Source organism: Oncorhynchus nerka, linkage group LG13 (genome assembly GCF_034236695.1).
Source record: "Oncorhynchus nerka isolate Pitt River linkage group LG13, Oner_Uvic_2.0, whole genome shotgun sequence".
NCBI classification, from domain to species: Eukaryota; Metazoa; Chordata; class Actinopteri; order Salmoniformes; family Salmonidae; genus Oncorhynchus; species Oncorhynchus nerka.
This window is the reverse complement of record NC_088408.1, coordinates 50,818,625-50,836,686: the sequence shown is the minus strand read 5'-3', so window position 1 is coordinate 50,836,686 and position 18,062 is coordinate 50,818,625. Positions and strand designations below refer to the sequence as shown.

Here is an 18,062-nt window from a genome sequence, read left to right as displayed (position 1 = left end):
CAGAACAAAGCCAACATCAGCATGAGGTAGGAAAGAATGGTATGAACTTCTGAACTCTTATTCACTACAGAAGTGATACCTCCTAGCCCTTGAGTTAGCACCCGCAGCTGCAAACTCAGGTTATGAAGGAACAGACAGAGTATCCCGTCTATCACACAACGACGTTACTACAATTTATCCAAGTGACCACCAGAGACATTCTTCAAAGGACTCGGTTTGGCAACACGGTCTTCCATCTTACCACCAACCTACTGAAGCGCAGCTCAGAGTAAATATTTATTGCATTTTCCTTTTCCAAATGGGCGGTATTTAGAATGCATAAGATACTGTATTTACGATAGCACAGCTTTTTTCCTTTGTTCCTCAGTCTCCCGCTCTTTCACTCCAACCCAGCCCTCTTTCCTTTGTGTAACAAGCTGTCATATATGTTCCGCCCGCTAGGGACGTTGTCCTTTATGACGTAATTTGTAATCAAGTTATGATTAATTGTGTGTATGTGAATTCTGTGTGATTAGTTAGGTATTTAGTAAATAAATAATTAAACCCAATTTTGTATTGCTGATTCAAATTGTTAGCCAGGGTTCTTGCAGATAACCAAGAATTTACAACTTTCAGATGAGACTGAAGTAAGATGAAGATTAATGTTGACTGCTATGGATGTAAAATATTACTAGGTCTTTAAGAGTTTATTCGGAAGATAACAGCTCTATAAATATTATTTTGTGGTGCCCGACTCTCTAGTTAATTACATTTACATGATTAGCTCAATTATTTTATAGAATAGCATGTCATATCACTTAATCCGGCATAGCCAAAGACACGACAATATATATACTAATTGTATAATATATATTTTTTATTATAAAATTCATAATCATTCAATGTAGATATTTTTGTATTGTAATGTGATTTACAATAAATTTGCAATGATTTTTGAGAGGGGTTTACATTATTTCGGATTCATTACTGTGTGGAAAGGTACTGATAATATGAACGGTGGCAGCTGGTCCGCTGGTGGTCCGCTGGAAAAACAATGAAATAACACATATTGAATTATGTAGTAACCAAACGTGTTAAACAAATCAAAGCATATTTTATATTTGAGATTATTCAAAGAGCCACCCTTTGCCATGATGACAGCTTTGCATACTCTTGGCATTCATGAGCTTCATGAGGAATACTTTTCCAACAGTCTTGAAGGAGTTCCCACATATGCTGTGCACTTGTTGGCTGCTTTTCCTTCACTCTGCGGTTCAACTCATTCATCCCAAACCATCTCAATTGGGTTGAGGTTGGGTGATTGTGGAGGCCAGGTCATCTGATGCAGCACCATCACTCTCCTTCTTGGTCAAATAGGCCTTACACAGCTTGGAGGTTGTCCTGATGCAAAACAAATGATAGTCCCATAAAGTGTATAGCTGCAGAATGCTGTGGTAGCCATGCTGGTTGAGTGTGCCTTGAATTCTAAATAATTCACAGACAGTTTCACCAGCAAAGCACCCCCACACCATCACACCTCCTCCTCCATGCTTCACGTGGAGATAATCTGTTCACATACTCTGCATCTCACAAAGACACAACGGTTGGAACCAAAAATCTCAAGTTTGGACGCATCAGAACAAAGGATAGATTTCCACCGGTCTAATGTCCATTGCTCGTTTTTTCTTGGCCCAAGCAAGTTTCTTCTTATTGGTGTCATTTAGTAATGGTTTCTTTGCAGCAATTCGACCATGAAGGCCTGATTCACGCAGTCTCCTCTGAACAGTTGATGTTGAGATGTGTCTGTTACTTGAACTCTGTGAAGTATTTATATGGGCTGCAATCTGAGGTGCAGTTAACTCTAATGAACTTATCATCTGCAGCAGAGGTAACTCTGGGTAACTCTTCCTTCCTGTGACGGTCCTCATAAGAGCAAGTTTCATCATATCACGTGATGGTTTTGTGACGTGATGGTTTTTGTGACTGCACTTAAAGAAACTTTCAAAGTTCCTGAAATTTTCCGGATTGACTGGCCATCTCTTAAAGTAATGATGGACTGTCGTTATTCTTTGCTTATTTGAGCTGTTCTTGCCATAATATGGGCTTGGTCTTTTACCAAATAGGGCTATCTTCTGTATACCATGCCTACCTTGTCACAACACAACTGATTGGCTTAAACTCATTAAGAAGGAAATTAATTCCACAAATGTACTTTTAACATGGCACACCTGTTAATTGAAATGCATGAATGAGTAGGTGTGTCCAAACTTTTGACTGGTACTGTAAGTACTTAACACAACTGATATTGGTACATTTTTATGGTTATAACATACGGTCAAAAACAATCTCCAGCTAACATCTATTAGTAAAGGCATAACTGAGTTGAGAAACAAATATTCCACAGATAACATTATTGTTGGAGGTGATTATAAGGTTGCTCCTGATGACTGGATGGATAGGTATCCCACCAGGCATTCACCCCATTGTTTTAATAACTTAATTCTACATTTATGCTCCAACTTTCAACTTTCCGATGTTTGGCGTTCTCAGAATCAAACTAAAAACATTTATTGGTTTAACTCTTCATCTAGCGACACACAATTAAAATCTAAAATTGATTATTGGTCGGTATCTTCCAATCTTATGAATCTTGTCAGTGAATATATTCTTTCCTTTTGTTTTGATAATGACAACAGATTTTCTAAAGCACTCTTTTCTTTTAAATAATGAGTAATTTTGTTTACAGCCTAAAGATCTTATCAGTGAGACCTGTCCTGATTCTGCTCTTTCTTCTACTAACAAATGAGAAATTATTAAAGTCAGATTTCCGATGTCTTGCCATCACTACTGGTAAAAAGCAGATGGATATTATTGTTGATATTAACCCCCCCAATTTGTTTTTAACACTGCTGCTACTCACAGTTTATTGTCTATGCATAGTCACTTCTCCCCTACCTACATGTACAAATGACCTCGACTAACCTGTACCCCCGCACACTGACTCGGTACCGGTACCCCCTGTATATAGCCTCGTTATTGTTACTTTATTGTGTTACTTTTTATTATTTTTTACTTGGTAAATATTTTCTTAACTTTTTCTTGAACTGTACTGTTGGTTAAAAGGGCTTGTAAGTAAGCTTTTCACGGTAAGGTTGTATTCGGCGCATGTGATAAATAAAGTTTGATTTGATTTAAATGAAGATAGAAATGCCGAGCTTGCTAAATGCCAATGTGAACTGGATGACATATACAACGATAAGGCACAGGGTGCCTTCATCTGTTCAAAGGCCAAATGGATTGAGAAAGGTGAAAAAACATCTTATTTCTTTAACTTGTAGAAAAGTAGGCAGACTAGGAATAGTATTTCACCCATTTATGTAAATGACACTACATCTGATGATCTTGATGTGATTAATAAGGAAATACACTCTTTCTACAATACACTGAATCAATCTCATCTTTCGGAAGACAACTTGGATTCCTTTTTTGATTCAGTTTTAATGACTCTGTTAAGCCTATAGAAGAAAAGTTTAAGAAATTTTGATATATTAATGCCTATGGTTACATTTCCTGGACCGGATGGCGTGACTGATATTTTTGGCCTGATATTAGAGAGTTATTGCTTTTCATTCTACAAAGAGGGTATTGCTAATGCTATCGAACCTCCTTCTTTGAGTCAGAGACTAATATGTCTTATGCCCAAATCAAAGGACTCTCTTTACCTGGACAATTGGAGACCAATCACTTTGTTGGCAACTGACTAGAAGTTACTAGCCCATGTCTATGATAAAAGGCTGAAAAAATGCCTTTATGATACAATCCGTGAAACTCAATTAGTATTCATAAACATATATGATTGGTATTAAATATTTTAGATTACAGTGAGTTCATAGAAGATGATGGCTTTATCTTCTTTTTACATGTTTGACACTAGAGCACAATGTTTATTTAGAACTCTCTCTACTTTTGGGTTTGGGGAGAATTTATGTAAAGTGATGAGGATGATATACACTGCTCAAAAAAATAAAGGGAACACTTAAACAACACAATGTAACTCCAAGTCAATCACACTTCTGTGAAATCAAACTGTCCACTTAGGAAGCAACACTGATTGACAATAAATTTCACATGCTGTTGTGCAAATGGAATAGACAACATGTGGAAATTATAGGCAATTAGCAAGACACCCCCAATAAAGGAGTGGTTCTGCAGGTGATAACCACAGACCACTTCTCAGTTCCTATGCTTCCTGGCTGATGTTTTGGTCACTTTTAAATGCTGGCGGTGCTTTCACTCTAGTGGTAGCACGAGACGGAGTCTACAACCCACACAAGTGGCTCAGGTAGTTCAGCTCAACCAGGATGGAACATCAATGCGAGCTGTGGCAAGAAGGTTTGCTGTGTCTGTCAGCGTGGAGCATGGAGGCACTACCAGGAGACAGGCCAGTACATCAGGAGACGTGGAGAAGGCCGTAGGAGGGCAACAACCCAGCAGCAAGACCGCTACCTCCGCCTTTGTGCAAGGAGGAGCAGGAGGAGCACTGCTAGAGCCCTGCAAAATGACCTCCAGCAGGCCACAAATGTGCATGTGTCTGCTCAAACGGTCAGAAACAGACTCCATGAGGATGGTATGAGGGCCCGACGTCCACAGGTGGGGGTTGTGCTTACAGCCCAACACCGTGCAGGACTTTTGGCATTTGCCAGAGAACACCAAGATTGGCAAATTCTCCACTGGCGCCCTGTGCTCTTCACATATGAAAACAGGTTCACACTGAGCACATGTGACAGACGTGACAGTCTGGAGACGCCGTGGAGAACGTTCTGCTGCCTGCAACATCCTCCAGCATGACCGGTTTGGCGGTGGGTCAGTCATGGTGTGGGGTGGCATTTCTTTGGGGGGCCGCACAGCCCTCCATGTGCTCGCCAGAGGTAGCCTGACTGCCATTAGGTACCGAGATGAGATCCTCAGACCCCTTGTGAGACCATATGCTGGTGCGGTTGGCCCTGGGTTCCTCCTAATGCAAGACAATGCTAGACCTTACGTGGCTGGAGTGTGTCAGCAGTTCCTGCAAGAGGAAGGCATTGATGCTATGGACTAGCCCGCCCGTTCCCCAGACCTGAATCCAATTGAGCACATCTGGGACATCATGTCTCGCTCCATTCACCAACGCCACGTTGCACCACAGACTGTCCAGGAGTTGGCGGATGGTTTAGTCCAGGTCTGTGAGGAGATCCCTCAGGAGACCATCCGCTACCTCATCAGGAGCATGCCCAGGCGTTGTAGGGAGGTCATACAGGCACGTGGAGGCCACACACACTACTGAGCCTCATTTTGACTTGTTTTAAGGACATTACATCAAAGTTGGATCAGCCTGTAGTGTGGTTTTCCACTTTAATTTTGAGTGTGACTCCAAATCCAGACCATGGGTTGATAAATTTGATTTCCATTGATCATTTTTGTGTGATTTTGTTGTCAGCACATTCAACTATGTAAAGAAAAAAGTATTTCATAAGAATGTTTCATTCGTTCAGATCTAGGATGTGTTATTTTAGTGTTCCCTTTATTTTTTGAGCAGTGTATAATGATATTAGCAGTTCAATGGCTATGAGTAATGGAACATCCCCTCGTTTCTTTATTTTTAGAGGAATTAGAAAGGGTTGTCCAATCTCCCGTCTTTTATTTATTTTAGCCACTAGCCATATTTCTTATTTCTTAAATCTGAGAATTTAAAAGGGATCTGTATTTTTGGTAAAGATAAATATATAAATGTCAGTCAAAGTTATAAATATCAGTCCATTTGCAGATGATACTGCCCTTTTTCTAAAGGATAGGGTCAACATTACCTCCATATCTGCTAAAAAGAAAGTTAAATATTTTGTAATTGTTATCACTAAAACGAATTCAGATAAAGAATCTTTAAACATTGATAATAGGATTAATTCCATTAGAGTTTTGTTAAATTGGGGTCTGCAACGAGATATCTCAATTTTGGGATGTAATTCTTTCGTCCAAGACTGATGGCTTATCTAGAATAATTTACCCAAGTCAGTCCCTTTTTTCTTTCAAAAAAGTCCATTCTGTTATATTTAGATTTATTTGGAGGAATGATACGCATTATATTCAGAAATCTCAATTAGGGAATGACTATGATCGTGAAGGTTTACAGGCGATTGATTTTGAGGCGTTAGTGGATGTAGTGGAAATTTCCTGTATTACCAAATCATGAGAGAGCAAACCACACACAAGTCAGAGTTATCATAAAGTCCATCTTTAATTATATGAGCTCCATCACAACCCTGTGACTCTCAGATCAATTCAGTGTCTATAAATGAATTCTCTGAGAGTCCTTACAAAACAGTTCTTAGTATCATTTATAGCCAAGACACACCCATCTCAACTCACATGACGAATAACAGATCTTAGGAACATTACAAAGGAAGACTTTACTTGAGAGAGGAGTATCCCATAGCCAGACAGCTTTGTCTAAACTATGTTCTTATCTCGCTCTTAGTACCACTCAGGACCAAAAACAAAACCTCATCCACTAGCATATATCAAATACACCCCTCCTGGACAAGATCACAGAGACACAGTGACTGGCACACAGACATTGTGGAGCCAAAAGATAATTGGTTCCCCCTCAATCATCCCTTCACATGGTTTAAAAGATATGTTTACATATGAAGACAAGCTTGACCTCTCCCCTCTCTGCGGCCCAAGTAACTGAACCCAGGACAGAGAAAAGATAACTGCAAATGGCCACCACTATAGTACAACAAGATATATTCTAAATGAGAAGTAACTCACAAGCATATAATGAAAATAAAACATCTTATCTATGTTACCCAACTATTCTGATTAATCTCCAACATGGGTCATTTTATAATTAAATGGTTGAAATGTTGGTCTAATCCTACCTCTATGTGGTATCATATCCATAACAGTCTGTTTAATAAACTTGGACTTGAATTCCTAATGAAATGTGATTTAATTACCTGTGAAATTGTCTAAGTTTCACCAGAAAATTGTATTTTTCTGGAAAATTATATTCAAGCACATTTTTTCCCCCCATAAACATTGATTTGGAATAATAGAGTTATCAAAATTAATAAATCCATTTTTAAAAGCCTTTGGTTTGACAAGGGTATTCATTTTGTATGTGATTTGTTAGACAACACTGGGGAGTTTCTGACGTTTAATGAGTTCATTGATACATTTCAGGTTTGCAAAGCAATTCCACTTCCTTTACTTTGACTTATTAAGAACCCTTTGTTATATTATGAGGGTGTTCCCACTTTTCCAAGTTGACAAATTAATGAATTGAACCTTTTGGATAAAAAAATTCAACAATAAGTGTATACAATTGGCAGTTAAGTCATTATTATTCAATATATTGCTATGGAAGTGACCAACCCATGCTATGGTCAAAAGCAACTACCTTTTACCAGTTATCCCGAAAGTTAAACTCATTTAAAAATATTTTCCTCCATCTGTTAATTTCTTGCAAAAAAGGTTCCATTTTGACAAAATGTATCTTTTTTTGTTCCTCTGATTCAGAATCTATAGAACATCTTTCATGCCACCATTCTAGTAAACTATGAATTGAAATTCATGACTGGTTTTGTATAAGATCTCAAAATTTACCAAAGTTTACCTTTGATGTTAAATGGCATTATGCTTATCCTTGTAATTCCGATCATAACTATTTTATTAACATTATTCTCTTGGCCAAATATTAGATTCACAAATGTAAACGGGGTGGGGAAAATTCCTTATTTTTAACTTTTCATTGAACTGTTGCAATTCTATAAATCCCTCAAACGTGTGAAACTTAAACACCCAGTTTATTTTAGCATTGTATTCACAGGAATGTCCCTGTATTAAAGTGTAATATTGGTAGTCGTAAAATAAAAAAAATAAAAAATGTGCAAATCTGTTGAGCGTAAATGTAAAAAAACACCATGTGGTTTGCTTAATATAAAGAACTTGAAATTTATACTTAAATTTAAAACCAAATAATTTACTCAAGTAGAATCTTACTGGATGATTTTCAGTTGTCATTTTCTGTTCAAGGAGACTTTACTTTTAAAGTAAAACTTACCACCGCACATTGTGCACATTTATTTACATCCATTTGAGCATTTCACCTTTGCCAAGACAAGCCATCCACCTGACAGGTGGCATATCAATAAGCTGATTGAATAGCTTGATCATGGCACCTTGTGCTGGGGACAGTAAGGCCACAGATGTCAAATTGAGGGAGCCTGCATTGGCATGCTGACTGATGGAATGTCCATCAGAGCTGTTGCCAGATTAAATGTTAATTTCGCTCCTGTCGTTTTTACAAAGTGGCAATACGTCCAATTGACCTAACCACCACAGACCACGTGTTAACACGCCAGCCCAGGCCTGGCTCTCTAGTGTGTGGACAGACACCCTCCCATGGCTGCCCCCCTTCCCAGTCATGTGAAAACCATAGATTAGAGTTTAATTATTTCAATTGACATGTAACTCTGTAAAATAGTTGCATTTATGAAAGTATAATTTTCCTGCTAAATGTAGTGGTTTATAGCCTGCTGTGTTAACTATTCAAACAAGCATTGTACCTTTGCCACAAGCCTAAATATTGTGAAGGGCTAGGTTAAGAAACAAGGACATCGTGGTTGTTTGAATGGGAATCTGACATGACTCATTCGAAGTCCATTTCATCAACCTCCAGCTTAATGTTAAGAAGAACTAATAGTCCAGACATATTAGAAAATGTAAGGTCTTAAGTCTTTTAATTTTTGCAAAACAGAAAAGACAATACAGACAGGTCTGGATTCAGGCAAAGGAATCTTGCAGTCCACTCTCCAAGCAGCACATCAGAAGAACCATCCCCCCAGTGTCAGTCTAATGGAATGTTCCATTTCCCCTACATAGCTACCGGTCTAAAGTTTAAAACTCAGTGCAAAAGGGTACTGCTTTTTTTTCTTTCAGTACCCACCGTTAACTAGAACAAAATCAACGGCTTTTCTAGAATTTTAACTAAAGGCTCAAGACAAGAGCAACACTGGTCCACTGGCAGCCGGAGTTAAGATAATTATTTTGTTATACCATAAAAGGACACCGACCAGGTTTCTCCAGTAAAAAAGAAAAAGGCAACTGAACAGATTGGGAAAAAAAAGTGAGGCTATACAGGTGTGTAGGTTTGAGACCGCATTTAATCCACTTCCTCCATGCGTGAAGCGTCCTCATCTCCCTCTAGAGGTGGGATCTCATCTGGGGCGGGTGCAGAGGTGGGTTCCTCGGGGATCACTTCGTCATCATCGATTCCTGAAAGGGGAAGAGAAATTAGACCTAGCCTACAGCCCCATTTCCATTATAGTCAACCTTTAGAGAGCAGTTTCCTTCCCCCTAACAGTTCCGAGTGTGCATCCTTACCCAGACCCAGCTTGATCATCCTGTAGATGCGGTTGGAGTGAGTCTGGGGGTCATCCAGGCTGAAGCCCGAAGAGAGCAATGCAGTCTCGAATAATAGGATGACTAAGTCCTTCACCGCCTTGTCGTTTTTGTCCAGGTCAGCCTTCTGCCTTAGGGTCTCCACAATGGGGTGGTCTGGGTTAATCTCCAGGTGCTTCTTGGCCATCATGTAGCCCATTGTGGAGTTGTCCCTCAGGGCCTGTGCCTTCATGATGCGCTCCATGTTGGCCGTCCAGCCATACGTGCTGGTCACGATGCAGCAGGGCGACGACACCAGCCTGTTTGACACAGTCACCTGAAGGGGCAGAGAGGCGAATGTTATGTCAAACTAACAGCATACAATGTGCAGGTGAGACAAGACCGTGCAGGCAAGTTGACCCTAAATTGAATAGTCAAAAGATCAGCTTTAAAATGGGAAGAAAATCCTAAATGAAATATTGTGCAGTAAAGTTGTTAGATTTCACACAAAACACCATCCAAAATGTAATCAGAAACAGGCAAATTCTCAACTCTGGAAAAGGTTGGTGTCAATGTTAGAACATCATAATTGCAAGCAGTCACCACAAAAAAAAAAACGCTGCATCAAACTCACAAGGTCTTCTAGTCTCTAGGTAATGGCATAACCTCCTGGGGACAAAACTACATGGACACACTGGGCATTCCCAGTCAATCCAATGGCAAAGCCGGGATAGAGGCACAACAACCACGCGAGCCTAACAGGACACTTCAATCTACATGGTCAGAGGACTCACCAGGGTCAATATTAGCTTATGATGAACTATGGCACCTGTTTGCAACCAGAAATAAAAATTCAAATTATCAATCACCAAAATTCAGAGCACAGAAAGAGATTAAAGTCATGGGCAATTTTCTTTTGCAGAAAGCACAGGTTGGTTCATCATTTACCTTCTCTACTTTCTTGTCCAGGATCTCCTTCATGAGCTTGCAGAGGTTCTCAAACCTCGTCTTGTCCTCCTCCATCTTCTTCTTCTCCTCCTCATCCTCAGGCAGCTCCAAGCCCTCCTTGGTTACAGAGACCAGGGTTTTACCATCAAACTCCTTCAGCTGCTGGACGCAGTATTCATCGATGGGCTCTGTCATGTACAGGACCTCGAAGCCACGCTTGCGCACGCGTTCCACAAAGGCGGAGTTGGCAACCTGGTCCTTGCTCTCACCTTAAGAAAAATGTGATTCAGTCAACTTCTATGTCTAAGTGATTAAAGTCAATGACTGCTATTGGGCTTAGGGCTCAATGTTATGTTGACCGAATGTGTAACTAGACCCACCGGTTATGTAGTAGATGGATTTTTGGTTGTCCTTCATGCGGGTGAGGTACTCTGTGAGGGAGGTCAGCTCATCTCCGGACTGGGAGCTGTGGTAGCGCAGCAGCTCGGACAGCTTCTTGCGGTTTTGGGAGTCCTCATGGATCCCCAGCTGCAGAGAAACAATTATCATTAGTATAACCTGGTAGTCAATAGGAGTTACTACACAGTAGCTAAATGTAATCATTTAGCTACTGAAGTTTAAGGTTGGGGCTCTTGAAGCCAGTCTAAATATATTGTAAATAGTTCTTCAAACATTAAATAGGGATAGATACTGGTTTGGAACAGCACAATAACTAGCCCCACTGGGTATGTGGAGAGCGCTTATAATATTTAAGAAATTGGGCAAAGTACTAGGGATTGCTCGATTAGTCAGGGAACATGTCAGACGATATTAGCAAAAAAATGCCCAGTTTAACACCAACGTGCAAACCGATGTCAAAGCTGACATGCATAACGCCACAAATTTATTTTTTAATACAGCACTACACAGAAAAGCAGAAATACTAAGCTCACACTTCCAACTAAACAAGTTCAAGTCAAGCAGTCATTTGAAAGAATCTTTACATTCCACTGAAAACGCCAAGAAAATGGAACTCATTGCCCTTGACAAGCAACAGTCCTGTTGTGGATGTTGGCTTTTGTCGACTGGTCGAGCACCCGGTACACAATCTCAGATGCTCTATCAGAGTTACAGTATTGTCGAAACGTACATCTATGAGCGTCACGACTGACATTTGGCCTAGTGATGTCAACCCCATGAGCATGCAGAGTCTGAGAGAAAAGTGGGTCGATGAAGATTTAGTACTGAGGAAGCCGTATTGCATGCTCAAGAATGTGCTGGTTCTCATACCGCTGCTGCCATTTGAGAACAGGAACACGCCCATCACCAGCCGAACTACTGACTAAACAATCAAACCAACTATGTCTGCAGCAGATGTGATACCCTCTGACATGGCATTGAAATGCCTGCTCAACAACACTGCCGACAGACCGTGAGGTTAAAATGTAGTCGAGGCTGTGAACAAGCGAGTAGGTGGCATTCTGAGCCCCTTTACTGTGTCGCTGCTAGGTACAAGGATCACTACGTCAATGCAGACAAGAAACAGGGTTTACGTGAAATGTTGCATACACTGGAAACGGACAGTGACAGTACGCACCGAGGAAGAGGCCACAGAGCTGAAACTTCACTGCAAGTGAAAGAAATATGTTTTGATTATGTTTTACTGGTAGTGGGAACATACGGTAATGCCAAAAAAATTACTTTGGTCAGTGTGGTGTGTGCAACCTTTAACTAGGCAAGTCAGTTAAGAACAAATTCTTATTTACAATGACGGCCTACCCCAGCCAAACCCGGGCGCTGGGCCACCTGTGCATCGCCCTATGGGACTCCAAATCACGGCCAAATGTGATACAGCCTGGATTCGAACCAGGGACTGCAGTGACACCTCTTACGCTGAGATGCAGTGTCTTTGACCGCTGCGTCCGTGTGTGTTGACTATTTAACTGTACTAGAATGCTTAAAAAGGCTGCAAAAACATGTTAAGTATAGTTCGTTGGCAAGGAAAATATCAGTATCGGACTAAAATGTCATATCCGCACATCCCTACGAACTACATTGCTAGACTTTTCTACAAAAATTAAAAGGCACCATGATCCACTTCAGGTAAACCTTGGTTTAATCATGTTTATACATTGAAGATTACCAGATGACAGCAAATGTGGCAGAGGACAAGTTTGATTACTAGTAGCAAAACAATCTCTGCTCAAGAAATTCTGATCCCCAAGATCCTACCCATCTCCCAAAGTTACCTTGAGGTTCTTGGAGAAGCCATCGTAGAACTTCTTGTAGTTCTCCTTGTCCTCTGCCAGCTCACCGAACAGCTCCATACACTTCTTGACGATGTTCTTGCGGATGACCTTGAGGATCTTGCTCTGTTGCAGCATCTCTCGGGAGATGTTCAGGGGGAGATCCTCAGAGTCCACCACACCACGCACAAAGTCTGCAGGGGGAGAAGGAAGAAATTTAACTTCTTTAGCGATTTCCATTACAGAAATTGCTGGATATAAACACTGTTACAGAGAAGACAAGCAGCCAACCATTTCAGAGGGGCATTATCTGCGCTTGCCATTAGCCTACATATGAAGAAACAATGCTGTATTTGTAGTCGGTGGCATTGAGGGGACAAAGTGGTAGCAACTTTGGACCTCCAGACTATCTGGAGACTAGGCTTACTTACTCAGGTACTCCGGGATAAGCTCTTCGCAGCTGTCCATGATGAAGACCCTCCTGACATACAGCTTGATGTTATTCTTCTTCTTCTTGTTCTCAAAGAGGTCAAAGGGCGCGCGGCGGGGGATAAAGAGCAGGGCGCGGAACTCCAGCTGGCCCTCCACTGAGAAGTGCTGCAAAAGAGAAGCAGGTGAGGGTTACTACACACCCATCTTGTCCTACACAGATCCGTTTGTGCTATGTAGCCAAGTGCCACAATCATAGGAGTCACCCAAATCCCACCCCCCCAAAATGCATCAATGCACATGCATCAAATAACTGTTGTAGACTACCATGAAATGCTTACTTACTTTCCAACAATGGAGTTTAAAATGTAAATAGTAACAAGAGGAATACAATACACAAGAATGAAGCATTATACAGGGAGTACGTGACCAATGTGACCAGAGGTAAGAGGTATTTGAGGTAGATATGTACATGAGGGCAGGGTGAAGTGACTAGGCATCAGGATAGTAAAAAAGAGTAGCACCAGAAAATGTGTAAAAATGTGAGTGCGTATGTAATGTGTATGCATGATTGTTGGGTCAATACGAGTGTTACGCGAGTGCGTATGTAGTGAACACGTAAATAGTACAGATCTGGAACCAAGCCACCTAGGAATACCTTCTGGGCATACCATTTTGACATTGTAATTTATATACATTTTAGTGATAGTACCTTGACTGCAAGGTGGTCCTCCCAGTCATTGGTCAGGCTCTTGTAGAACTCCCCATACTCCTCCATGGTGATGTCATCAGGGTTCCTGGTCCAGATGGGCTTGGTCTTGTTCAGCTCCTCCTGGTCAATGTACTTCTCCTTTATCTTCTTAGTCTTCTTCTTGTCCTTGTCTTTGGAATCCTCCTCGTCATCCGAGCCCACATCCTCAATTTTGGGCTTGTCCTCAGCCTCTGCCTTTTCCTCCACCTTTTCCTCCTTCTCCTCCTCAGCCTCATCATCACTAATCTCTTTTTCACGCTCCTTTTCAACCTGCACACACAATAAATTTTTTATTTATTTATTTAAAGCCTACAATAAAAAGGGAAAACTTCCCCTTACTTTAGGGCCCTCAACCAGTCCTACATAAATGTCACTAATCACACTAGTTTTAAATACTCCCATAATTCTATACTCACAAAAAGTGTGATGGGATATCCAATGAACTGAGAGTGCTTCTTGACCACCTCTTTGACCCTCTTCTCCTCAACATACTCAGTCTGGTCCTCCTTCATGTGCAGAATGACCTTAGTTCCACGCAACATGGGCTCCCCTGGAAATGAAGTCAACACACAGGTATACACCCACCACTGCCCATTTCAGCATCACTACAATAGACATAGTTTAATAACATCTATTATTAGGGCTGGCACAATAACTGTATAACAGACAAGTATCTATTTTTACTGGCATTTTATTTGCATCACTGTCAGATATTTTTGGGGTGGAACAAACGGCTGACTGAAGCCGGGGCGGCCGGGCATTCGTGCGGTTGAGTTAGTTTCTGCTGTAACATGGACTTCACAACATGATGAAACTTGATCCTTGCTGAAACACAAGGTGATAGAATGGTCATGGAACCTCTAACCCTGGCAATTTGACACACGGGTACACTCGCAATGGCTGCCTGGTATTTAGAGGCAATCATTTCCATGGTAAATGTAGAACATTTCCTCAAATTATGTTCTGATAGGGCTCACGCAACAATGTAGTTTTGTCATGTCAGTTGAATCAAGTCACAGCACCTATTGATGGGTAAATTTTGTGCTTTCATTTCCTGCTTTTCTCCTATGGGTACACTCGCAACGGCAGCCAGTCCACCCATTATGCCATCATTGACTTGCATGGGGAAACCCTTTCTATTTCTAGGGAAGCGCATGCATTCTGGAGGAGAAATGTGTGAGACATGTGACCGTGGTCATTTGGCTGACCAATTAGTCCACCGAAATTACATGACCGTCACAGCCCTACCTGTGATCCAATCGCAAAACAATGCAGAGGCAATTTATGTTTTTCATGGTTTTGTACATTTTACAAACCCACCCGCATAGCCTTCATTGGGTAAGACACATACCACTGTCGACCTTGACTGTGAATGAGCCTCCGGCTGAAGACTCCCAGATGTACTGCTCGTCATCATTGTGCTTGGTGATGACGGTCACTCTTTCTGCCACCAGGTAGGCGGAGTAGAATCCCACACCGAACTGCCCAATCATGGAGATGTCAGCTCCAGCCTAGCAAAGATGGAAAAAAATGAATCACTCTCAATGTTCAACTGAATAGTATTTGAGGCATATTATTGAAAATTGCTGTAATGCCATGGACATACTTGCAGGGCCTCCATGAAGGCCTTGGTGCCAGACTTGGCAATAGTTCCCAGGTTGTTGATGAGGTCAGCTTTGGTCATGCCAATTCCAGTGTCGATGAGGGTCAGGGTGCGTTCCTCCACATTGGGGATGATGTCAATCTTCAATTCTTTGCCATTGTCCAGCTTGGTGGGGTCCGTCAGACTTTCATAGCGGATTTTGTCCAAAGCCTGAAAGATATTGAACAAAGCAGACGACAGCATCAAAGTAGCTGGAAAAGTCCAAAGGGGTATTTTATTACATACGCAACCTCCATCACACATCCTTTTCAAAGTTGTAATCATCCTTATGCACTGAAGTTTGTTTATTGTATAGATGAGCTTGCTGGATGCTAAAGTATTACAAAGTCACTGTACAGTAGTGTCAACAATTACTGTTTGAACAGCATGATGCATCCCTAACAACAACAAATAAACTCTTACATCAGAGGCATTGGAGATCAACTCCCTGAGGAAGATCTCCTTGTTGGAATAAAAGGTGTTGATGATCAGGGACATGAGCTGAGCAATCTCTGCCTGGAAGGCAAAGGTCTCAGCCTCCTCCTCTTGGCGCATTTCTTCAGGCATCTGGGAGCAAAAGCAGCAATGTTATGAAATTGCCCAAAAAACCTGTATATCACAAGTACATAATTAAATTAAGCACATGCATTCTAGTGATTGCTGTTAGCAACAAGTTGTGTTGCTTTGTGTTGAAATGTACCCCATAGTTTAGTCATCACAACAGTTAACTGTCATGCCAATCTGGCCACAATGTACTATAAAATTAGGCATCAACACAAACAATTCCATTTTGGGTACTTTGAACAAGTGTCCCACAATCAGTTGCATTTCCCCTGATAAAGACCAACTACCGGATGTTGAGGAAGCATCCAACAACATGGCGACATCCTGGAGACAATGGACGTAGCCAGCACGTGGTTGACAAACTCGGTGAAAGGTTCTGGAAATCCATAAAGAACTCTCCTCCAAAATGACTTCCAGCACCTTAACTGAATTGAAACGTTATATCGCACGTAGTTATCAAGCCGCTAAGTCCATGGAAAGGCGACGACGATTCAGCAATGCAAGAAAAGCATGGGGAAGTAGCTAGTTAGTGTGCCGTGGCGCAAAGTCATGCTACCGACGTCCAGACGGTACAATTAACTTTATTGGAGTCGAAAGGGGACCAGGTCACCCATTGTAGCAAATGCTACACTGTTGCACAATCAATTGCAAATTCATGGCAGTTCCAATGGCCACTAAAATGACACTGCATCAATTTAAAAGTGTCAGAAGCCATGTAAGTGTAGCAAGTGTTAACGTTAGCTGCATTAGCCAACCGGACAATGAAAGCTAGTAGCATTATGTCGACGAAGTCGTTGACAGTTTAATAGCCAATCCAGTTAACGATACGTTATGTCATCTAAACGTAGTAGTTAACCAATTCACATGAACCTTAATTTGACAACGTTAGATTAGCTAGTTAGCTAATACACAGCAAGGCAGAACCAGTTGTCACAGTGGATCTGGTGAATGATATTACCGAGAAAGGCTAACTAGATCATTTAGTGTACAAATAAGGAAAATAAATAAAAGCATTCTGTACTTAAATTGTAGCAGACGTTTGTAAACTAGTTAGCGCGCCTGTTAGCTACCGAATCGAACATTCTCGAAGACTGATGCTGGACAAACCAGAGATGATAGGCTAAAGTTATCCAACTAGCATGAGGTGACTTTTGAGCGCTGATTATAAAGGCAGCAATATCTGAGTACGCAGACGAGCTTTAGGGTTAAGAGAGTATGTACATACCTTTATTTGTTCCGTTCACGTCTCTTGAATAAAATGCTACCAATATCACCAGTCCCCTCGGATCTATGACGCAGGAAACTAGAAAGGGATTTGCTTTTATAAAACCGATATCTTTCTACCCTCTTGTGTGTTTGACTGTGCGGGGGTATCCATCCGCAGCACTTTGTAGCTGTGTTGCGGCATCAGTGGGTGCGGCATCTCCTTGACGAATCCCTTACATTCAAGTTAAAATGCATGTAAATTCTTGTCACGTTAAAAATAAATATGAATATCTTAATCGAAGTGATTGTTATTTTCCCACGTTCTATCATGGATGATCTTCATCCATTTTCATCAGCATGCACTCAGGTAAATGATCAGAAACATCTTTGGGAAAGGCTATTGACAGTTGTTTGAACTGCCGATTTTTGATTACATTGCAGGATAGACTACAGATTTATTTAAAGAAAATATTCACATTTAGTAGTGGATAGACTGCATAGAGACGCATATGATTTAATACCGCAATGTCACATTTTGTATCAATCAGACTGTATAGTCAAATGGCCACATATTACAAAAGATATACAAAACTGGAAATTATCGTTTTAATCTCGCGGAAGAATATCAATCAACTCTAGTGGCTGTACTTCGTTTTTTCCAGCACTTTCCATGAAAAACCCGCCTAAAAACTGACGTCACGTGCTTGTCAAACGCAGTCCTAGCTAGTTACCACAGCCACAAAGGGTTCGTAAATTGGCTCCAATGTGTCAGAGAGCGCTCTGGGTAAATTAGTTCGTAAATTCAGAGCCTTTCGCTCTGGGAGCTTACACGGGACGCTCTGGTCAAGGAAAATGATAGATCTGACCTCACAACGGCAATGAAGCACTCAAGCTAACT

At 41.1% G+C, this 18,062-nt stretch overlaps 1 protein-coding gene across 2 annotated transcripts; it reads right to left on the bottom strand.

Annotated features, from left to right (window-relative positions):
- Positions 1-8,742: 8,742 nt before the first annotated feature.
- LOC115139654 (heat shock protein HSP 90-beta) lies at positions 8,743-17,337 on the bottom strand. Of its 2 annotated transcripts, none has more exons than XM_029677274.2 (12): positions 17,184-17,337; positions 15,818-16,003; positions 15,359-15,565; positions 15,104-15,263; positions 14,169-14,302; positions 13,714-14,022; positions 13,004-13,169; positions 12,576-12,766; positions 10,728-10,875; positions 10,348-10,616; positions 9,403-9,736; positions 8,743-9,294 (listed from the first exon to the last, which is right to left on the bottom strand). In XM_029677274.2, exons 2-12 carry the CDS (start codon positions 15,959-15,961, stop codon positions 9,182-9,184), a joined length of 2,175 nt encoding a protein of 724 aa, XP_029533134.1. In that variant the 5' UTR covers positions 15,962-16,003; positions 17,184-17,337; the 3' UTR covers positions 8,743-9,181. The 2 variants fall into 2 exon arrangements, with proteins under 2 accessions (XP_029533134.1, XP_029533133.1); XM_029677273.2 differs by having other exon boundaries at positions 15,818-15,961.
- Positions 17,338-18,062: the final 725 nt, after the last annotated feature.

What these genes read in the sequence shown, in the direction of transcription:
- LOC115139654 (XM_029677274.2), bottom strand. Translation starts at nt 15,961, where the DNA reads ATGCCTGAAGAAATGCGCCAAGAGGAGGAGGCTGAGACCTTTGCCTTC. An exon ending in TGATCTCCAATGCCTCTGAT is followed by an intron (nt 15,566 to 15,817) that starts GTAAGAGTTTAT and finishes AATATCTTTCAG; the next exon opens with GCTTTGGACAAAATCCGCTA. An exon ending in AGGACCACCTTGCAGTCAAG is followed by an intron (nt 13,170 to 13,713) that starts GTACTATCACTA and finishes TCTCTTTTGCAG; the next exon opens with CACTTCTCAGTGGAGGGCCA.